Here is a 23,911-nt window from a genome sequence, read left to right as displayed (position 1 = left end):
TAGTTTTCAGTGTACAGGTCCTTCACCCCTTTTGTTAAATTTGTCCCTAGGTATTTTATTCTTTTTGTTGTGTTTGTAAATGGCATTGTACTCTTGTTTTTTATTTCTTCTAATTCATTTTTAGTGTGTAGAAACACCACTGATTTTTGTACATTGATTTGGTACCCTGCAACTTCACTTATTTATTATTTCCAATAGTTTTTTGGTGGATTTGTTAGGGTTTTCTATATATAAAATCATACCATTTGCAAATAGTGACAATTTTACTTCTTCCTTTCCAATTTGGATCCCTTTTATTTCTTTTTCTTGACTAATAGCTCTGGCTAGGACTTCCAATACTATGTTAAATGGGAGTGGTAGAAGTGGGCATCTTTGTTTTATTCCTGTTCTTAGAGTGATAGCTTTCAGCTTTTTACTGTTGATTATGATGTTAGCTGTAGGTTTTCATATATGGCCTTTAATATGTTGCTGTACTTTCCTTCTACAGTCATTTTATTCAGAGATTTTATCATAAATTGATGCTGTATCTTGTCAAATGCTTTCTCTGCATGTATTGAGATGATCATGTGATTTTTATTCTTCATTTTGTTAATGTGGTGTATCATGTTGATTGATTTGCAGATATTGAACCATCCTTGCATCCCTGGAATAAATCCCACTTGATCATGGAATACGATCCTTTTAATGTATTGCTGTATTTGATTTGCTAACATTTTGTTGAGGATTTTTCCGTTTATGTTCTTCAGTGACAGTGGCCTATAATTTTCCTTTTTTGTCTTGTCCTTGTCTGGTTTTGGTATCAGAGTAATGCTGGCCTTGTAGAATGTGTTAGGAAGTGTCCCTTCCTCTTCAATTTTTTGGGAAAGTTTGAGGATAGGTATTAAATCTTCTTTGAATGTTTGGTAGAGTTCATTGAGGAAGTGGTCTGGTCCTGCACTCTTGTTTTTTGGGAGGTTTTTGATTAGTGTTTCAATCTCCTCACTAGTGATCAGTATATTCAGATTCTCTATTTCTTATTGATTCAGTTTTGGAAGGTTGTATAATGCTAAGACTTTATTTCTTCTAGATTATCAAATTTGTTGGCATATAGCTTTTCATAGTAGTCTCTTGTAATCCTTTGTATTTCTTAGGTGTCTGTTTTAATTTCTCCCTTTCATTTTTGATTTTATTTATTTGAGCCTTCTCTCTTTTTCTTAGTGAGTCTAGCTAAAGGTTTGTCAATTTTGTTTATATTTTCGAAGAACCAGCCCTTAGTTTTGCTGATCTTTTCTACTGTCTTTTTAGTCTCTATTTCATTTATTTTTGTTCTAACTTTTATTATATCTTTTCTTCTACTGATTTTCGGATTTGCTCTCTTTTTTCTAGTTTCTTTAGGTGTAATGTTAGATTGTTTATTTAAGATTTTTCTTGTTTTTTGAGGTAGGCTTGTATTGCTATAAAACTTGCCTCTTAGTACCACTTTTGCTGTATCCCATAGATTTGGGTATGTGGTATTTTCATTTTGAGTTGTCTCCAGGTATTTTTTTATTTTATCTTTGATTTTACCTTTTATTTCTTCATTGACTTAATAATTGTTCAGTAGCATGTTGCTTAATCTCCACATATTTGTGACTTTTCCAGTTTTATTCTTTTTTTTTAGTGAGGAAGATTTGCCCCAAACTAACATCTGTTGCCAGTCTTCCTCTCTTTTTTTTCTGGAGCAATATTAGCCCTGGGCTAACATCCATGCCAGTCTTCCTCTATTTTGTATGTGTGATGCCCCCACAACATGGCTGATGAATGGAGTAGGTCCATGACTGTGATCTGAACCTGTGAATCTGGGCCACCAAAGTGGAGTGTGTGGAACTTTAACCGCTCAGCCAAAAGGCCGGCCCCTCCAGTTTTATTCTTGTAGTTGATATCTAGTTTCATACTGTTGTGATCAGAAAAGATGTTTGCTATTATTTCAATATTTTTGAATTTATTGAGACTTGTTTTGTGACCTAATATGTGATATAACCTGGAGAATGTTCTATGTGCATTCAAAAAGTATGTGTATTCTGCAGCTTTTGGGTGGAATGTTCTGTATATATCTGTTAAATCCATCTAATGTCTAATGTATCATTTAAGGCCAATGATTTCTTATCGATCTTCTGTCTGGATGATCTATCCATTGATGTAAGTGGAATGTTAAAGTCCCCTATTATTATTGTGTTATTGTCAATTTCTCCTTTTCTGTCTGTTCATATTTATTTTATGTATTTAGATGCTCTTATGTTGGGTGCATAGTTATTTACAAGTGTTATATCCTTTTTTAGCTTTTCCTCTTTATCATGATGCAATGCCCTTCTTTGTCTTTTGTTTCAGTTTTTGTTTTAAAGTCCATTTTGTCTGATATAAGTATTGCTACCTAAGTTTTCTTGTCATTTCCATTTGCATGGAATATCTTTTCCATCCTTTGACTTTCAGTTTGTGAACGTCTTTAGGTCTGAAGTGTTTCTCCTCTAGGCAGCATATACATGGTATATGAGTCCTATTTTTTTAATCCATTTAGCCACCCTATGTCTTTTGATTAACTATTTAGTCCATTTACATTTAAAGTAACTATCAAAAAGTATAAACTTATTGCCATTTGTTACCTTTTTTGGATATTTTTGTAGTTCTCTGTCCCTTTCTTTTTCTCTGGCTCTCTTGCCTTGTGATTTGATGGCTTTCTTTAATGTTATGTTTGGGTTCCTTTCTCTTTACTTTTTGCATATTTATTATAGGTTTTTGGTTTGTTATTATATATGAAGTTCATGTATAATAACCTATGTAAATAGCAATCTGTATTAAGTTGATGTTCTCTTAAGTTCAACCTCTTCCTAAAAGCCTTACACTTTTACTCTCCCCCACCACGTTTTAGGTTTTTGATATCATATTTTACCTCTTTTATTTTTGTGTATCCCTTAACTTCTTATCGTAGATATAGGTGATTTCAGTACTTTTGTCTTTTGACCTTCATACTAACTTTGTAGGTGGTTGATCCACAACCTTTACTGTATATTTGCCTTTACCAGTGATACTTTTTCTTTGATAATTTTCTTATTCCTGTTTGCGGCCTTTTCTTTTCCTCTTAAATAAGACCCTTTAACATTTCTTGTAAGACCAGTTTAATGGTGATGAACTCTTATAGTTTTTGCTTGTCTGGAAGACTCTTTACCTCTCCTTCCATTCTGAATGATAACCTTGGCAGGTAGAGTATTCTTGGCTGTATTTTTTTTCCTTTCAGTACTTTGAATATATTGCGGCACTTCCTTCTTGCCTGTAAGGTTTATGCTGAGAAGTCAGTTGATAGGCTCATGGAGTTTCCTTTGTTTGTTGCTTTTCTCTTGTAGCTTTTAGGATTCTCTCCTTGTCTTTAATTCTTGACACTAATTATAATGAGTCCTGGTGTGGACCTCTTTGGGTTTGTCTTGTTTGGTGCTCTCTGTGAGTCCTGTACCTAAATTTCTGTTTCCTTCCCCAAGTTAGGGAAGTTTTCAGCTATTATTTCCTCAAATAAGTTCTCTGCCTCTTTATCTCTCTCCTCTCCTTCTCTGACACCTATAATGTGAATGTTAGTATACGTGATGTTGTCCCAGAGATCTCCTAGAGTCCTCATTTTTTTTAATTCTTTTCTCTTTTTTCTGTTCAGCTTGAGTGATTTTGCCCAGATTGCTTATCCATTCTTCTCTGTCACCTACTCTACTGTATATTCCCTCTACTGAATTTTTCATTCCCAGTATTGTATTTTTCAGCTATGATTTTTTTTTATATTTTCTAATTCTTTGTTGAAGTTCTCATTGTGTTATCTATTCTTCTCCCCAGTTCAGTAAGCATCTTAATGGCCATTAGTTTATACTCTTTATCAGGTATATTGTTTATCTCTATTTCATTTAGTACTTTTTCTGAGGATTTGTCCTGTTCTTTTATTTGGAACATATTCCTTTGTGTCCTCATTTTGCCTACTTCTCTGTGCTTATTTTTATGTATTAGGTAGATCAGCTATGTTTCCTGATCTTGGAAATGTGGCTTTATCTAGGAGATGTCCTATGAGGACCAGCAGTGTGCTCCCTCTCGTCACCCATGACAAATGCTCCAGGGGTGTCCCTTGTGTGGGCTGCAAGTACCTTTCTATTGTGGCAGGCTACTATTGCTTCAGGCATGCAGGTAGGCTTGGCTGGCCACTAGGCCAGCTAGTCATGGGGCCCAGCCCCATGTGGCTGCTACAGGTACATTATTGGGTGGGGCAAGACCCTGGCACAGCTGGCTGCAAAATCTGGTAGTGCACAACTACTGCAGTTTTTCTGGTAAGTGAGTCAGGCCCCCATTGTGGCTGGTTGGTAGGCCTGGGGGTGCACAACTGCTGCAGGCCCCCCGTGTGGCTGGCTACATGGCCCTACAGTGCTTGGCTGCCTTGGATGCATTGGTGGGCAGGGCAGGCTTCTGCTGAGGCTAGCTACAGGCACACAGCTGTGGCAAGCTTGCTTTGGGGTGGGGCAGGCCTCTGGTGTAGACTGGCTATGTGGTCCTGCAGTGCTCAGCTGCCTCACTTTTACTGATGGGTGGGGCAGGCCCCAAGCACAGCAGTGCAGCAGTGTGCAACCATTTCAGGCATCAATGGGCAGGGGAGATCCTGTGTAGCTGTTGGTGAGCCTAGTGGTACAAGTTTCCTGCAGGCTTCCTGGTGGCTGGGGCTGGTCCTTGGGGCAGGCTGGCTGCATGCAATTGCCTTGGGTGCTCTAGTAGGTGCAGCAGACCTCTGTGCTAACAGGCTAGAAGAAGAATTCTAATGACACCTGCCAGGGTCTGTGGCAGCACAGCTCAATTAGGTCACAAGAATGGCTGCTGCCAGAGTCCCAGTCTGTCGCTGATGGGCCCAGCTGCCTCTTGCCTCTCTGGAATGAGCTCTGAGCTTAGCAAGTCTCTTTTACCAATGGACTATGCACTTTTCTATCTCATGTTTTTGTGCTGGTTTCCAGGTTGAGTGAGTCTGTGATGGGCCCTTTAAGAGCAGGTTTTCCTTTTCCTAAAGTTGTATAGTTTTCCTGGGCATATTCCCTGTTGGTTTTGAAAGTCAAGTATTTTGGAATCTTGTCGTTCTTGCACTGAATCTAAGGGCTGGGTGCCTAGTGTGGGGCTCAAATCTCCTGCTTCTCTGGGAAAAGCTCTGTTCCTTTGACGTTGCTCCCAACTGTGAAGCGTCATGGCTAGTGTGTGGTGTTTTCCTCAATAGGGCTGCATCTCAGCCTCTTCCACCCCTCTCTGTGTTGTCCTTGTTGTGGAGGTTCTTTTTATCCAGTTTCCAGCTTTCTCAGAGGAATTTGTTCCACAGGTATCTATATAGGTTTTTCGTATCTCGGGGAGGAGATGAATTCAGGATCCTCCTACTGAGGATCTTCCTACTGCTGCCATCTTCCAAACTCTGGCATAGTTATTAATAGCTCTTCTTTACTCAGAAGTGCCCTGATTGGGTTGATAATTAAGTAGTCACTTTAATTGTTCATCGTTAAACGTGCCAAGGTGTTGTGTTGCAGCTGCCCACTAGGTGTCAGAAGTGGAACCTCCGGAGAACACTCAGGGAAAGCATTTCATCACAAAAGCCAAATCAGAGGAAATAATTAAGTAGCTCAAGAGCTACCTGCAGCCTTGACCATTCAAAACAAGCCAGCGAGCACAGGGAGGAGAGGAGGAGCAGGTGCGGGACAAGTAGCTCCTTCCCAGGATCCAGTAGAGAGGGAAGGATTCCCTTCCTGGTTAGAAGGACTCCACTGATATCTGGAAGGAGCACCGTGGAGTCCTTTTCAATTGTCACTCACGAGATGAAACCAGTGTGCAGCGAAGCGAAGAAACGGCTTTGAATGAAGAGAGATTTTCCCCTTCATAAACTGCTCATCAAATCATGATTGGATGATGGTCACACAGGTAGATCCCCGGGCTTTGACGAGTCTATTCAATGATTGATTGTATTTGAGCCAGAGGCTGAGCTGCCTGAACACAAATCCTCTAATTATGATTTGAAAGCATCTATACTCGGAACTCAGTGGCACACTTGGACTCTTCTTGGAAGGACCCACGGACTATACGTATGCTACCTTTGACCCAGGTGGACGCCGCCGCTCTCTAGAAACTCTGCTCACTTCAGATGTGTGGGGTACAATGGCACACAGGGTAGGACGAGCCCACAGCATGGGTTTTCAGGTGTTTGTGGCTTTCAGTCCTTGGAATTTGTTGCTATTGCTGGTAGCCCTGGAGTGTTCTGAAGCATCTTCTGATCTGAACGAATCCACAAATTCCACCACCCAGCATGAACCTAATGTTCAGTTTGCTGCTGCCAGCTCAGAGCCAGATGAGAACATACCTGTTTTTGTACTGGATTATGACTATGTGCAAATTCCTTATGAGGTTACCCTCTGGATACTTCTAGCATCTCTTGCAAAAATAGGTAAGTCCCCAAACACCTGGTTGTGGGAGTAGTTTCCCACATGAGACAGTGTACGTGAAAATGCCTTATGAACAGTGAGCTAAGAGGATTTTAACTGTTACCGCTATTATATCAAAAATTCTTTTCCCTTGAGTCAAGGGAAAGTCATAACTGCTTTTTATAAAGCCATTTAGTGCTTCAGGGTTGTGCTTTGAAATTTAAGAGCATGCTTCCGGGTCCTGAGTTGTTTTGATTTCTTCTCATTTCACGGTGGCAACCATGTGACATTATTTGGCATGTAAAGATCTCAAGTTCTATGCTTTAAAAATAGAGAGTAAGACAGGTAGACCTCAGAATGAGGCCCACTGGAGATTTCAGGACCTATATAATGATTCTTCTGTGCTATATTCTTCCTTAATTCTTGGCCATGTAACCATGGGCTTCATCAATGATTCCCATTGTTTATTCTTTAAAAGTGGTGTGCGTTCCCTGCAAATTGACAGAAAGCGAGGACCAAGACAACCACAGATGACTCTTATATCACTCTGTGATGGGATCTGGGGGCATATGATTTGATATCTGTCAGTAAAATATTGGTTTACACCTGATCCAAATGGACCCAGTGGAGCACCTCTGGTTTCCTTTGTGAAATAAAGTAAATTCAAGTTAATGGTTTAAGTTCTAAGCAGAGTTCTTTGGCCCAAAAACCAAAGTGATGGTTTACACTCTGTGACCATTTAATCCTTAACTCCACTCCCTTGCCTCCTTAAAACCAGCTTATACCAAAGTGGAAAACTGATATGATTATCTTGATCATTAAGCATAACGTCTCCTTTACCTCAGTAATGAGCTTTGTTAGTTAAGTAGATAAATTGCCTTATTGAGATAGACTCTGTGAAACATTTTGATGCTTATTTACATTTTTCCTCTAGAACTGGTGTGAATATGGGTTGAGCCATGAGATCTGGCGGTTAACTCCTCGGCATCAGGACTGTGGACTCTGTCTATTCATCTAACTCCCTTCCCATGGATGTTGGGGTTACTGCTGTGTTCATTAGGTGCTCCTTCATAACTGCTGTTCATTTTGAGCTAGTAAAGTGTGAAGATTGAATGGAAATTGTTACTTTGAAGAACGCTTGTGTGATTTGTCAAATGATTAAATTGCACAAAGCATCTCACATTATTTCTAAAAAGTGCTCAAGTACAAATGGCTTTCTAAAGACATAATATTCTCAGTCCATAGCTAGGGGTCTAACACCTTTCATGCAACCACATGGACTCTAAGAATGTGCCTGCTGGAGGGCATAGAGCCTCTTCGTGCTACCGCTGGGTGGCACAACCTGGCTTAAGGCAGGTGCATGTTGAATCCACTTCAGGAAACTCTAGTCCTGGAAGCAGGACCAAACTGGGGAGACACAGGGCCTGAGAAAATTACAAATTAGAAAGTTCAGCGTGGTTAAGATAGCACTAACTGAAGAGGAAGAAGAAGAAGGAAGGAGGAGGGGGAAGAGGAGAAAGGTGTTGTTAGGAGATGGAAAGAGCAGGACTCTAGAAGGAGACCTTAAACCAGTCTTGAGGCCAGTGGGCTAGGTGTGTGGTTTGGAATAATGTCCCTTGGTACTAATGATGCTCCGTTGTATTCACCTGCCTGCTGATGTGAATGGAGAAGTTCAAAGCTGTGACCAGGAAAACTGACAGGTTCTTTGGATGGCTGAATCTAAAAAATTCCTAAGGAGACATTCAATGGCTCTCCATGGCCTGTGGGAGAAAGCTTATACTCCTTAGCCCTGAATGCAAGGTCCCCTGTTATTTGGCTCAAAATCACCTTCCAACTCTTCTTCCAATACTCTTCCCAATTCAAAACTTGCTCCAGGCAGGTGGACCTCCTCAATGATTGTCAAATATCTGGCTGGGCCATCCTATCTCTCTTCTTTTTCTCTTAGAGTTCTCCCCACCTAAAATGTCTTCCATTGTGTCATCCAACTATGTAAGTCCTACTCATTCTCCAAAAACCTGTTCAACTTCTGTTTCCCATGTAAAAACTTCTCTCATGAACATTTAACCATTCATTCACTCATTTATTAACTTACATATTCTTTCAGCAAATAGACCAGCTATTAGGATAAGACACCTTGCTAAGTGCTTTGGAGATTTAAAGATGTATATCATTCCGCCCATGTTTGAGGGGTTTAGAGATTAGTATGGGAGATAAGTCATGCACAAAAACATGGTAGAAAGGGATCATTGTTGTTAGACAATTACAGATAAAATGTTATAACAATTCGGAGAAAGACATATTATTTCCTTGGGAAGTGGTTGAGAAAAATCTTAACCTCAAAGATTGAGCTGGGCCAAATTAGGTTGAAGGAAAGGATAATCTAGGCAGCAATAATAGTATATGAAGACATAAAAAAGGGACCTGCAGAATGAAAAAGCTGTGGTTGACTGTAATGTGCGATTGCGGGATGTATAAAGATAGTGCAGGGTGTATGAAATATTGACTAGGAGAGAGCCCCAGGGTGACCCTCTGTGCTCTGATTTCTTATAGTATTTGTTGGTGTGTTCAATATGCACTATTACATAATTATACTTATATTGTTTTTGTCTTCTAACTTGTTACTGTTTTATTTCTAAGATTTTATCAGCAGTTGAAATTGTGGAAAACGTTTGGTCCTCCACCTCACAATACTTCCAGTGGGTGGTCTTGGCACAGGGATACTTGACAAGTACCCTCAGTGTAGGATCTTTGAGATGCTCTGTGCGCCTTCAGAGTCTTAGGTGGGGAATGAGACAAGCAGATGCATGCGGTGTAGAAAAGCCATCTGGCAGCAGGATGTGGAAAGGACTGCGGGACTGAGGGTGAGGTAGGAGATCAGGAAGACAGTGCAGTAATTAGGATGGGAAATGCGGAGACCCTAAATAAAGGCAATGGCTGTAGAAATGGAGAGGAGGGGATGGCCTTTAGGGGCAGCTAATGAGAGACATAAGTGATGAAACAGGAAGCTGATTGCATGAAGGGGTGAAAGTGATGGAGTAGGGGGTTCATGAGAATGCATCTTGATTTCCCTCTCAAGTGCCTAACTGGATGGCAATGTTGTTGGCTAAATAAGGGAAATGAAATAAAGGGCTCTTAATTCTTCTCTATTTGTTTGGTGGAGAGGAAAATGAGATAAGGTAAGTTTGGAACAAGCTGAGCTTTAAGTGACTGTGATCTACTGTGTGAGCTTTAAAGGTGGGTTTTGCTTGAGTCAGAAGAGTTCCACCCTCTTCTCTCTTCTTCCGTCACGTGCCTCTCAGATCCCTGAAAGATGAGAAAGCAGGAAGGAGGATGCGGGAGGGGACAGCTGGCTGAGAACCATTCTGTAACCTGCACTGGACCTGGCATGTTAAATACTTTATCTTGTTTCAGGCCCCCACAGCACCCCCAGTTCCTGCTGCAGATGGGTCCTGAGGCTCAGAGATGCCAGCCAGCTTGCCCAAGGTCCCATCCGCTTAGCTTTGAAAGATCTCATGTACACCCATCTCCTGGTATCTTAGTGGACAGCTGTTTTATCTGTGAACATCTAAATGTGGATCTCTGCTTTTTCCCAGGCTTCCATCTTTATCGCAGACTGCCAGGCCTCATGCCAGAAAGCTGCCTCCTCATCATCGTTGGGGCTCTGGTGGGTGCCATCATCTTTGGCACCGATCACAAATCACCTCCAGTCATGGATTCAAGCATCTACTTCTTATATCTCCTTCCACCCATCGTCCTAGAGGGTGGTTACTTTATGCCCACTCGGCCCTTCTTTGAGAATATTGGCTCCATCCTGTGGTGGGCAGGCCTGGGGGCCCTGATCAACGCCTTTGGCATTGGCCTCTCCCTCTACCTCATCTGCCAGATCAAGGCCTTTGGCCTCAGCGATGTCAACCTGCTTCAGAACCTGCTGTTTGGCAGCCTGATCTCAGCCGTGGACCCGGTGGCTGTGCTGGCTGTGTTCGAGGAGGCGCGTGTGAATGAACCGCTCTACATGATGATCTTCGGGGAGGCCCTTCTCAATGATGGCATTAGCGTGGTGAGATGTCAATGACACGTCCCCAGGGGGATGAGGGATCTGGGGTGTGGCTGGGGATAGGAGTCTGTCCTCAGCGCCAATGGAGAAGGCTGAGCAGGACTGGGCCTAGCAGAACAGAGCTCGGCTTTGGTCACTGTCATGCAGTCCAAGTTCTGGTGACTTCCCTTAGGACCCGCATCGTGTGCATAATTGCTCACTAACACTGCTTGTCGTTCACTAGCCAACTAGCTTTAGAGGAGAAAAAGAAGAGAGAACGTATAATTCTTTAGTTAAAATTCAGTTTTTCAGTTAACAAGCAGAAGCTTTGCTAAAGGGTCTTCTGTGTGTTCACACTAGGACAAGCAGTACTTATGTTTTTATTTCTCTCATTCACCGGACCTCACTCTCATTCCCTTTATATGCTTTTTGCCCCCCCCCCCAAAATGATGCATTAGACAATGAAGTTAAATAAAAGATAAGGGTAGGAAGAGAGGTGACAGGATTTGCAAAATGTGTTATCCTGTGTATCAGTCTCAACTGCGTGGCTCACACAGGAAATGTGAAAGAGGCATTCTTGCTTAGGAATCCTTCTGGAGAGAAGCCAAGGAGGAGTAACGAGCTAGATCAACACGTAGCATTAAAGGCCCCGGAATGTCTTTGGCTGAGTGTGCTGGAATATTCCCAAGTAGTCATCTCATTGCTCAGTTTCATTGCATTACCACAAACCTTCACCAGGAGACTTTTGATATACTTTGACATACTTTTCTTATTTTAAAATTGATATCACATCACATAAGTAATACTAGAATGCGTTTTCAGTGTCAAAGACTCAGTACAAAATTATACAGCATAAAAATGCAAAGCCTCTGCCTGTCCCGCCCTCACTCTGCAGGAGGCACCCCTTTAATCCGTTCGGGGTTCTCCCTCCTCATGTTTGTTACATGCACGGACTTATATATGAGCATGGATGTGGATGTGTAGCACATCACATCAGTTGGATGGGATTATATTATATGCATCGCTTAGATGGAACGAGTCTTGGAATTCTTTCTAGACCTTTTCAATTGTTGTGTAGTATTTCACACATTACATTTACAGTGATTTATTTCACCATTTCTTTATGGATGGATATTCAGGTTACTGTCGATTTTTCCCTCTTAAAAACAATGTCATAGTGGAAATTCTTGTTTCTGCATGCATCTCTTTTTGGATTTGTGAATATTTTTATAGGATATATTCATGGAAATGAAATTTCCAGGTTAAAAAGTAGGTACATTCAAAAAGTTGAGGGGCCAGCCCAAAGGCATAGTGGTTAAGTTCATGAGCTCCACTTCGGTGACCTGGGGTTCTCGGGTTTGGATCTCGGGCATGGACTTACACACCACTCATCAAGCCATGCTGTGGCGGTGTTATTCATACAAAATAGAGGAAGATTGGCACAGATGTTAACTCAGGGCTAATTTCCACAAGCACAAAGAGGAAACTTGGCAACAGATGTTAGCTCAGGGCCAATCTTCCTCACTAAAAAATAAACAAATAAATAAAAGTAAAAATTTGAAAGTTGCTTCTGTTTTAATCACCTCCTTTTCATCCAATTGGTGAAGGATGGATCCCACCATAGGATTATGGACTGACACCTGACATTAGACAGATGCGATCAATAACAGTTTATTAATCACATACACTCACAGCCTGGGAGAGGAGGACACCCTAGCCACGCAAGCCACATGGGGGCTGCCTTCAGGAACAGAGTGAACAACCAGGGGTGTGGGAGGCAGGCTTTGAAGTATCAAGAGGACGGGGTGCCTCCTGGTTCCCATAGGATTATGTAATTGGCTTGTTTGACTAATTCCAGGGGCTGGCTGGGGACTGACACACAAGACTCAGGAAACTGTGCCTGCTCCCACGGATAAGGAGGATTATTTGGCTAGGGGACTTGATCCGTGGAGTCAGACTGAGGAGGGGAACTTGCAGTTTAGGCCCTTCAAGACCCTCCCAGTTTTACCAAATGTTAAGGTAGAACATAATATTGGACCTTAATTTTAGTCCTTATACGACAGCTGCCAAGATTTTCCAGAAAGTCTTTATGGGCTTGCATTTCCATAGACTACGTATTGAGTGCATTTTTCCTTGTATTGTCAACAAGGGACATTATTTTCTTAATATTTTCCAATCTAATGAGCAAAAAAGGATTATTCTTTTTTTTTAATTCGCATGATGATAGTAAGCATCTTTCCAATGATTCTGGATCGTCAGTGTTTCTCATGCTGTAAATTGAAAGTTCATATCCTTTAAGGGTTGCTAGACTTAAAAAAAGTACAGGATACCCAGGTAATTTCAATTTCATATAAACAATGAATAATTTTATTATAAAAGTACGTCCCAATTATTATACACAAATATTTCGTCTTTGGGACCACATGTTGTTTTATTTTTAATTGATTTATAGAAACTCAATAAATTATCTAAACTTTTGAATATTATATAAAAACCAAATATTTCCTTCCATCCTGTCACTTAAATTTTTTTAGATTCTAGTGTCTTTTATCCTATACAAGTTTTAAATTTTTATGACATCGACCCTACTAGCATACTCTTTTATTGCCTCTGGATTTCATATTTTGTTTTCGGAGATTGTGCCCAAGCAAAGAACGTGCAAACATTATGTTTTTTATTTTTCCCCCTTTTACAGTTAATTATTTAATTCGTCTGGCACATAAATATTTTATCATGAGGACTTTACACAAAACTAGATAATACAGAGGGAAAACGACTCTTGAAAAGTGAGCTAAGACATCCGGGGTGGGTTCACCAAGTGAAGGAGGCCCCTACGTAAAGTCAGAAGTCAATCTCTTTACCCCTAACGAGAATGTCTAACTGATGAGCAAGATACTAGAGTCATCAGGCCTGCACCTACTTTCTTTCTGGACAAGCTTCACAAAAAGCCAAGTTGTCAGGAAGTTGCCAGGGGAGCCTGGACTCCAGACTGCCGTGGGGTCAGACATTTAATTTCTCAGAGTGTGGCCCTCAAGCTCGTGCTTCAGAATCACCCTGATGGGCTTGATGAGTATTCAGATGTCCAGACACCATCCCAGACCCACGGCCCCCGACTCGCTGAATTGGAGCCTGGGAATCTGTATTTTACAAGCCTCTCAGATGATTGCTGATGTTTGAGGACTACTGGTTTATTGCCTTTAGGTTGAGAGAAGCCGATGTACCTTGGTCTAAATGATGATATGTCTAGATCAAGGAACGCACACCTCTCCTCAGACTAGGTTAGATTAGGTCCAAGGGGATTAGATCAGGAAGCAAAAACTTACGGTTTTGTTACAATGGAGTAAGTGTCCTTGGCTGGACACCTATTCCATCTCCGAAGGCAGCGCCTCTGAGCCATGATGCGTTCATTTCACAGTTCATCTCCCCGACGTACTCTTATTTCACTTCCATCCGAGTTCTTTGGGTTTGTTTGCTTATTGTCCTCCCCACTATTGGCAATGCCGTTGAGAGTGCTTATCTGTGATAACCTCAGGGCCACCTCCTGGCAGCCCATTCTGCGGTAATTATTCATCCTTTCTCTCACAAGTTATTAGAGAAGTCTAGAAGTGACTTTCTAAATACCAACTCTTTAGTTTTCACAGGACACATCCTTTCTTCATTGGGAACTCTATAATACAATCTGCAAAAGTTCTTTCCAAGAAATAGTCTTTTTCAATTACCAACGAAAGCATTGACTCTGTTGCCTCTTTGATGCTGCCCCTGAACTTGAGAATCTGATCTCACCCTGAATTTTGCCTAGATTTTACATCTAAAGCCAAACAAAGCTGGGTTTCTGGTTGGGGTTTCTTTGCTAGCAACATTTGTTTGACTTTCCCAAAGTTTAATTGCTTCCACTTGGACATTTTTTAAAATGATAATTTCAAAATAAAATTACAATATTCAAGTGTCCAGAGTATCTGCTGAGGAAACTGCCGTGACCTCCAGTGGGCAAAGTTGCTGTTGCGTTGGCTCCAAGGGGGTTGCCCACACGTCACTCCCGGGTCACTGTGTGGTCACCCACAGCACAGTGAGTATTAAGTGTGTGCTGGGGCACTTCTGCATCCCTATGTGAAACCGGAGAAGCTCCAGGGCCAGAATTAGAAAGAAGTTTGAAAGCAACTGGTATTTAATGCAGTCCAGTTGTATTTTGAGCCAAAGGCCTTGAACTCACCCTTTCATTGAGGAGGGAGCCTTCTCAAGGGCAGCAGTCACAAGCAGGCTCTTTCAGCAGAGAGTCTGAGTCATCTAGAAAGTGATCTGTGGTTAGTGGCTTACACGTGACAACTCTACAGATCTTTAACCACCAAAGAGCTGCCTTCTCACTGAAGAGAGGAGCTGCTCCAGAACTGTTGTAGGATCAATGAATCCCATCCTCCAGGTCTCTTGAGCCACTGATTTCTCCCTCTTGCTGACTATTTTAGGATATGACTCTTATCACCAGAACATACCCTTAAGGGTAGGCACAGGGAGCAGAGAGAAAAACCCAATAGCTTGATCGCTAGTATCCCCCACTGAATCTCATGACCAAAATCACAGCAAGAAGAGAGGCACTGCTACTATATCCAGGCGCTGTACTGGCTCACTTTTACATTTATTATTTTATTAAATCTTTAGGTTTTACTGTGAGGCATGAATTAATACCCACGTTTCACAGATGAGGAAAATAAGGCAAAGGAAGTTAAAATAAACTGAGTGAGGACATACTGCCTGGCCAGTGACAGACTGGACATGGGTGTTCAGGTCTGTCTCATTCCAATCTCTTTCCTTTTCTTCCCACCTTTTGAATTTTCCACTCATGGAGCTGGGAGGGACAGGAGAGAGCCCATGTGTCACCAATAAGGAGACTGGGCTCACGTCTAGTTAGTAGTGAAGCCAGTGCTCTTGCTCCAAATCAGAATTGGCTTGATTCGCTTAGTCCGATGTGTGGCTCCAGGAAAGAATCTGATTGTCTTTGTGCCTCATTCCTGTCAAATTGGGATGACGATATTGCTTAGCTCCTAGAGTTGCTGGAAAATTCATATTAAGCTCTTAGTACAGTGAGTGCCCAGCATATAGTGAGCACTCAATGAACGCTGGCTGTTATCTTTCTATTGCACCAACTTATGAACATGGCACGGTGGTTGGCTGGCTCTTGGGAGGCAGTTGGTTTTAAATGTGGCACTGCCTCATTTATTGTCAGCAGTTTGTCCTTCCATTATATTCTTCCTTGGTTTTCCTGGATCAGCTTGTTGAATGAGCAACCGGGTGATGCCACCATGGTTTCTATCACCTCCCAACTCTCCCCATCACCCTCCTCCTCCCACTCATCTGAGAAGTTGGAAAGGCCAGGACCGCCCAGGGCTGAGATGTGAATGCAGGCAGTCTGGCTCCAGAGCATCTCTGTTTCTAACTGCTACCCCGTGCTGTCTCTTCACAACCTCTCCCTCTCGCCCTCCCACTTTCTTTTCCTCTGGTTCTCTCCTTCCCTGAGTGATCTCTTCATTTGGCATCTTGCTGACACTGTAGTCCACTCTCCAGGAATACTAGAATGAGAGTGGTAGAGAGGGGCAAACTAAAATTTCTGAGCACAGACCTCGGGCCAATCACATTGAAGGGTGCTTTATATAATTTTCCTTATTTGAGCCTCATAACAGCCTAATGTGGTGGGGACTGTTGTCCCCATTTTGTGAGAGCACAGTATGTAGTGGTTAAAAGCAGCGACTCCCCCCTCACCAGATCAAGAGGTCTGGGGTCACATCTCTGTACTGGCCGTTCTTGGTCCTTGGAGCCTCTCAAGTGAGTTACCAGGTCTCTGTGTGCTTAAGTTTCCTCATTGTTATTTTTATTATAAAGACACAGACTGTCAGAGAAGTAATTTATTTATTAAATATAATTTCTTCTATGTGGCTCAATATCCAAAAGACATCGTGGAAAGTGGCCCTGCCACTGCTTTTCCCAGCCAGTGGTCAATAGCAACAGTTTCTTAGCAGAGACCTTTCATTCAATTTCCCCCTCTCTTTATTATGCATTCTTGTTGCTGGCATTAGATCCTAAATTTCCTGATGCCTTATGCCAGAATTCCTTTGCCCTCTTCTCATCTCATCTTTTCATCCTTTTATCAGCCTAACTTTGCTAATTAGTTGCCTGTTGATCCTCGTGATTTCTCTCCTAGCAGCTCTGCCATCATCACGGGACCCATCATGAGCGTTACAGGAGGTGCCGGTAAATGACTGTAATGCAGGAATGAGTGGCACGCAGAGAGTGAATAAATGGATGAGGGAGGGAGTGATGGGGACCGTGAGAGGCTGTGCAGAGGCTGTGCTTGCCCTAGGGCTGACCTGCAGCTCCAGATACTCTCTGGTGACCACAGCCCTCCTCCCTAGAATGACACTCCATTTGAATTTAGATTTGTCAGGGAAGCTGGGAGCAAACCGAGGTGTTCTTCCTCCAACAAACTGCCACCACTGACTTCAGAATTGCTCCCTGAGCTGCAGTGCTAGAATGGGATGAAATCACCAGCAGGCATCGGGGCAGAGAAGGGTCCCAGTGTCCTTCCTTCCCACACCTTCACAGAGCCCCTGTCCACCCTGGTGCTGTCCTGGGCCCTGGGCACGTGCAGATGAACTGTGTGCCTCAAGCCCATCAGGCGATCACTCAGTGGCAGAGGGGCAGTCACAGACCCCGCTGGTTGTGAGGATGAGGTGGCGAGCTCAAACCAAGCAAGGGCCGTAGGGAGCAGCTTGCCAGAGGAAGCTGCATTTGATCTGGAAAAGATTAAAGAAAACCTTTCATTTGGGGGTGAATTTTTCTTCATGATTCTCTCTGGTTTATATTTTCTTGCCTTAAAGGAGTCCTAGCTCCAGCAACGTCCCATTCAAGAGGCCGTAACGTGTGGCCAAGAGCGTGGACAGCAAGGCCATATGCCTTAGTTCAAGTCCTGGCTTCACTACTTGCAGACTGTGGGACTTTGTGGGAGTTAGTTAACTCCTCTGGGCCTCAGTTTCTTTTCTGTAAAATGGAGACCAGGTTGTGTGAGGGTGAAAGTGAGTTGATACACCTGAGCATTTAAAACGGTGCCTGGCTCCAAGTGAGTACAGAGTGTTTGATGTTTGCAATATTATGATTTATAATAAGAAATATATATTTGGTCTTCATCCCCATTCAGGGCATAGAGTTCATAAAACCCTTAGAATGTCCTAAGTGATGAGAGTGATAAAAGTGTCCTCTGCTATGTTAATGAGGTGACTTTTGGAAAGCCCCTAGGTTACCTAAGGGGGGCTGGCTGCAGTGGAGCCAACCATGAGATCAGAGGGTTGGAACTTTCAGTCCCCCCAAGACCTCTTGGGAGGAGAGAGGGGCTGGAGGTTGAGTTTAATCAAGAATGGCCCGTAATTTAATCAATCACGCCTGTGTAATGAAGCTTTTGTAAAAGCACAAAATGCCTGGCTTTGGAGAGCTTCCATGTCGGTGAACAGGTGGAGATGCAGGTAGAATGGCGCCTGGAGACGGCGTGGAAGCTTGCCTATGCATCTCTTCCCTCTGACTGTTCCTGAGTTATGTCTTTTTATAGTAAACCAGTAATCTAGTAAATAAATCTTTCTCTGAGTTCTGTGAGCTGCTCTAGCAAATTAATTGAACCCAAGGAAGGGGTCATTGGAACCTCTGTTCTGTAGCCAGTTGATCAGAAGCACAGGTGACAACCTGGACTTGTGATTGGCCTCTGAAGTGGCGGGGAGTTTGTAGGATTGAGCCTTTAGCCTGTGGGATGTGACACTGTCTCCAGGTAGATGGTGCCAGAATTGAGTTAATTGCTTGGTGGTGTGGGAAACAAAACACACATGTGGGAATGGGTGTTGGAATCAAAGTGTTATTAATAGAACTTTACCTACACGGGCGCTTCTGAGCCACAGCTCTCTCCTCACATCCTAAGTGGTGATGCATGGTCGTGTTGTCCATCTGTCTGGACTTTGCAGTCTCACCTTTTCCTAGGGAAGGGCTATGCACAAACTTGAACAGACTCTTTAGTGGGGAGTAGTAGACAACTTTTTCTTGTCCTCTTTGTATCTCTGTTTCCTTTTATTTTATTCAGTTTCCTAGTTTCCTCCTAGGATAGGAGGAGAGAGGCCCCAGATACCTTTACAAGTAGACACTTTTCTCTGGCCAAGAATATATGGAGCTCAGTGTGGAACAACTTACATGTCGTGTGGTCTTGAGCAGTGACTCAATCCTTTTATGCCTCCATTTCCTCAGGAGTAAAATGAGAATGATTAATCTGACCTCAGCGGGTAGTTTTGAGGAGTATGTCCAATAAGACACATGGATGCCTGGCACCTAGGGGGTGATGAGCAAACGTCCCCCTGCCTTCCCATATTCAAGAGGAGGTTCCACACAAGACAGGCCACCTGGTTGATGTCTCTCGGCATAGAAATGGGGAAAAGGCCTAAACCTCTCAGACAGGACCATGCAACATTCATTGGTTGGCTTCAGGTGCCTGGGGAGTGAACTTCACCCTCCTGCAGGGGCTCAGAAAGTACACCTGAGCTGTGAGAGGTCTCCCTCGGGGCTGCTTCTGACCCCCGTCGGGGAGGGCAGGTGGCCGGGGCCCACCCAGCACAGGACCCAGGCATTTCCTTCAGACACGCACTCTCCTCACAATATTAGAGGTTTGCCTGGTGAGCTTCTCCTCAGCCCACAGATGCTATTGGCAGTGAGATAGGGTGCTGGCTGTGGGGGCCTATTGTGTGTGTGTGCGTGTGTTTGTGTGCATGTGTGTGAGGTAACACACACAAATAGATTGGGACCACACTTGGACCAGGTTGGGGAAGCGGGAGGAGATGGGAGAAATGAGGGGCAGAGGGCACTCTGTCTGGGTCCCAGCAAACAAGGACGTTGGAGGGCTCAGGGTTCACCAACACAGAGGGGCAAATCTGATTCCTAAACTTCCCCAACTGAACGACACCTTTAACTCCTGTGTGTCCGGGGTCTATGCTGCAGACTCTCTTAACCAGTAGCTTGACATACGTGCTCCTTAGGCGCGTGCTACTAATTCAGAGACATGTTGAAACAATGCAGGGTCAGAGAGGAACCCTTCAACCATTATTTCATTGGAATTCCTCAAATTTTATTCACAAACACTTGTTTGGTTCATTTTCTTCTGGTTAAAGAAACAGAATGATTGAAGTTTAAATCGTACAAATTGCGTTTCAACCCGCCTACGCCATGAGCCCCTTATGGGGGGTTGGAACTCGCTCCAGTTCACAAGGGCAGGAAAAAAGAGTAAAGTCTCCCTGGGCATCAAGTTGTCCTTCCTCCGTCAGGAGGTGAGGTTGAGAAGCTATGGAAATGAATTTGGTAGAGAAACACTTAGGGAGAAAAGCAAACTCTTTAAATCTTTAGGAGATCATCAGAATGAGCACAGAAAAGCATGTGGAAGCGGTTCTTTCAAGGTCATAACAACCACGCCCTGTGCACCAACTGTGCTGAGTCGGGCATGCAGAAGCAAGCAAGCATTGTCCCTGCCTTTGAGGAGCCACAGCCACGAACACTTGACTTATTTCTTTCCGTTTGTAAATTATTGTTACCCCAAACCACAGACCTACCTATTCTTCTGTATTTTCTTATGGTCCTTTCAAGCCATAGAAATTTCCTAGGAGATTACATAATACGTTATGTAGAAATCTACATTATCTAGAAATCACTGACTTGTGAGAAAAGCCTAGAACTCCAGACACAGCCAAGAGAGTCTCCTGGTTCAGTGGTTTTCAACAGATGCCCCACCCCCAACCATACGTCTGCGTGCATTGTCAAGAGTGTGTTGGGTTGTGGTGTGGAAAAAATATGCTCAGTATCATATGAAAAGTCCCATGAGCTGGCTGTTTGGAAGGAGCCTGTTGACAATGATTATGTAAAATGAACAGTATCCAGCAGAGCCTGTTGCGCAGGCCCACGCAGTAACTTTACATCCAGGTGATGGGTCAGAGAGGAACCGCTGATTCAGGCTCCAGGCTGTGGTGATCCACACTTCACTCCTGACTGCCCAGGATCGGCTTTGGTCATCAGTGAGCATTAGACGAACAGCATGGGAGAAAACTGAGAGATCCTGAAATCCAGCTTCTTGATTTTACAAATAAAGCTCAGTCCTGTTGGATTGAGCCAGAGTTCCCCTGAGTCTGAATCATTCATTTATCCATCCTTCATTCGTTCATTCATTCATAGCAGTTACTTGCTGTCAGAAACTGCTCTTTCCTCTGTGCCAGAGTGACCTTCTCAGAAGCAGCAAATCACTGGGCCGGGCTTCAGTGAACTTACTTCTACTGGTCACAATGACGTATGCTTTTAGAGTTCAAAAAGTTTTGAGGTTAAACAGCCTTCAAATTACTTTTCCTGTCATAGAGATGTAGTAACACTAGATAGTGAAAAATAGTCCTCTGGGCATTTGCTCCAGGTTGGTGTGGGAAGTGAGAGAAGGGAGAGCTTGCTGGGCTGGGCCAGTTTCTTGGACGATATCTTGGGTGAGGAACAGGTATTGGTGAGGTGGGTGGTTACTATTAGCTTAGTTTCGAACTGCTGAGTTTGAGATACCTACAGGCTGTTGAAAAGAATTTTTCTATAATTTTAGAAACAAGAGTCTGGAGCCTGGGGGAGAGATCGAAGGGAAATGCATGTGTGGGAGCCATTGGTGGGTAGGTGGTCATTGCATCTATGACATATGGCAGTCGTCCACCCTACCATTCTTCCAGCTGAGAAGAATTTTCAAATTTTTTAAACTGAAAAGCAGTTCCTTAAAGAAACGTCTTTGCTGCACCCTAAGTCAATAAAATCCTGCCGCTCACACTTCTCTTCTGTTTATTAAATTTTCTGACGACTGTGCACGTCATCTTCCTGGTCTCTGTTCTCTGAGGTTATAAGCAACGAATGTGCAGGGATCTGAAGCCTAGGAGAGCTGGCGAATCCCGTGCTTCATCTCCTGTCCTGGGGCACAGACCTTCTTTTACCTTCCTTTAAGAGTGGAGTAAAGGCTTCTTCCCCTCTGTCTTTTACATCGTTTGCAGTGCCTGCTGGGTAATTTCTGGTTTTCTTGGTTGATTTCCTTTAACAGTCAAAGCAAGTGGTTGTTAAGGACCTGTTCTAGAACAGAGGCTAATGTGTCAAGGCCCCTTCAAACAAGATGGAAAATTAACTGGATTCGTTATTTAATTTCCTGTGTAAGCTTGATGACTGTGGTTCTTTCTGATATTCTCCGTTCCTTTCCACCATCTGACATCAGTAAAGATCATTTTTACTGTAGTGTGCTGTGACTCTGAACTTTTAATCCTTTTTACACATATGTAGAGTCAGTAATCGGTTAGGCGTTTTGTTTGTAAAGAAGTGAGTTTATGGCAAGCTCAAGTAAAGAGAATTGATTTCCCTGGCAACGAGTCACTGTCCTTAGCTGCTTTCCAAAAGTCATCTTCTTAACATAAACTCCGTTGTGGTAGATAGGGACTTGTTATGAAAATCAAGACAGCCATTTCACCTTTATGACTCTGAAGCAATTTCAGGAACTGAGGACAAGAGACCAATTATTATAACAAAAGATGCTCACCATTGCTCTTATAGCTCAAAAAATTCCAAGGGTCTTGGGAGCTGTGAGCCAGGAATCATGGACAAAGGCCAAATACATATGAGGAATATATTTTTGGCCATCTGGATGACCAAACAAATATTTCTTATAAATCACAATATTGCAAGGAGTGATCACCTTCAAACTCACACTATGAGGCTATCTTTACCCTGATACCAAAACCAGGCAAAGGTAATGCCAGGAAAGAAAACTACAGACCAATATCCTTCAGGAATATAGACCAAAAATACTTAAAGAAAATATTAGCAAATCAAATTCAGCATTATATGACAAGGATAATAAGTCATGACCACAGGTACATCCCAGAAATGCACATTTCTTTAACATTGAGAAAAACCTATCAATGTAATTCACAATGTGAATAGAATAAATGATTTTATCAATAGATGCAGAAAACCATTTGACGAAATTCAATACCCATTTATGATAGAACATCTGGCAAAGTAGAAAGAGTAAGTAATTTCTTCAACGTGATAAAGAATATTTATGAAAAACCTATAGCTAACATTATATGTAAGGCTATCCACTCTCAATATTTTATTTATTAGGCAAGGGGAAAAACGCATAAAAGCAAGATCACTAAGGAAATAGTGCATATGTCTCTATTTGTGGATGACCTGGTGGTTTATCTAGAAAATCTTCAGGAATAAAACAAGTACTAGAATTCATCAATTTAGCAAGGTCACAGGATATAAAGTTAATGAACAAAAATTAATAGCACTTTAGTATTGTAGTGGCAAAAAACTTTAAATACTAGTGGCAAAAGAAAAATTTTAAATTCCATTATAAGTACTTTCAAAACAACAATACTTAGAAATAAGTTCAACAAAGCTGTGCAAAAGGTTTTCACTGAATATTATAGAACATTGTTGACAGGAATTAGAAGACCTAAATAATATCACGTTTGTTAATGGAAGACAGTTTTATTAAGAGGTCAGTTTTCTCCCAGTTGATCTATAGATTCAAAAAAATACCAATCAAAATCCCAAGAGACTTTTATTTTTTTTAGAAATCGACAAGCTGATCCTAAAATCTGTATGGAAGTTCAAATGACATAGAATACACAAAGCAATTTTTAAAAAGAAGACCAAAGATAGAAGACATTTGAAAACTTGCTATAATGCCATGTTAATTACAATAAAGCAATAAAATCACAATATTGATTAAACAGTAGATATGACATCATGGAGGAGAATAGAAAGTCCAGAAACAGACTTACACATATATGGTCAATTGATTTTTGGCAAAGGAACCAGGGCAACTCAATAGAAAAGGAAGGCATGGTGCTGAAATAACTGATATCCATGTGGAAAATATGAAAATTACCCCTTACCTCAAACCAAATTCAAAATTAGCATAAAATGTATCATAGACTAAATGTAAAAGCTAAAATTATAAATCTCATGGGAAAAAAATCTTTATGACCTTGGGGAAAGCAAAGGACAAAAAAAAGCACAAAGAACAGAAGGAAAAAAATAATAAATTGGATTTTATCAAAAGAAAACATTTTGCTTTCAGAATACACTATTAAGTAAAGAAAAAAGCAAGCCACAGAATGGAATAAAGTATTCACTATACATATATCTCACAAAAGACTTACATCTGGGATATGTAAAGAATTTTATTACTCAATAATAAGAATATGAACAACTCAAAAATGGTTAAAAGACTTGAGCAGCTACATCATAAAAGATGATATACAAGTCATCAATAGGTACATGAAAATATGCTCAACATCTTTAGTAATCAGGGAAACAAAAATTAAAATCACCATAAGATCCCACTGTACACCCTTTAGAGTGGCTAGAATTAAAA

At 42.1% G+C, this 23,911-nt stretch overlaps 1 protein-coding gene across 1 annotated transcript in view; it reads left to right on the top strand.

Moving 5' to 3' along the window:
- Window positions 1–5,603: 5,603 nt before the first annotated feature.
- SLC9A4 (solute carrier family 9 member A4) overlaps window positions 5,604–23,911 on the top strand; it is a 60,805-nt gene continuing 42,497 nt past the window's right edge. The window contains exons 1-2 of the mRNA XM_014854120.3: window positions 5,604–6,445; window positions 10,016–10,479. Coding sequence (XP_014709606.3) covers window positions 6,160–6,445; window positions 10,016–10,479 — 750 coding nt within the window. The 5' untranslated portion in view covers window positions 5,604–6,159. The remainder of the gene's footprint in view (window positions 6,446–10,015; window positions 10,480–23,911) is intronic.

The sequence above is a fragment of the Equus asinus genome, chromosome 6 (genome assembly GCF_041296235.1).
Source record: "Equus asinus isolate D_3611 breed Donkey chromosome 6, EquAss-T2T_v2, whole genome shotgun sequence".
NCBI lineage: Eukaryota > Metazoa > Chordata > Mammalia > Perissodactyla > Equidae > Equus > Equus asinus.
Note: the sequence above shows the minus strand (reverse complement) of the source record. Positions and strands in the feature narration are given on the sequence as shown.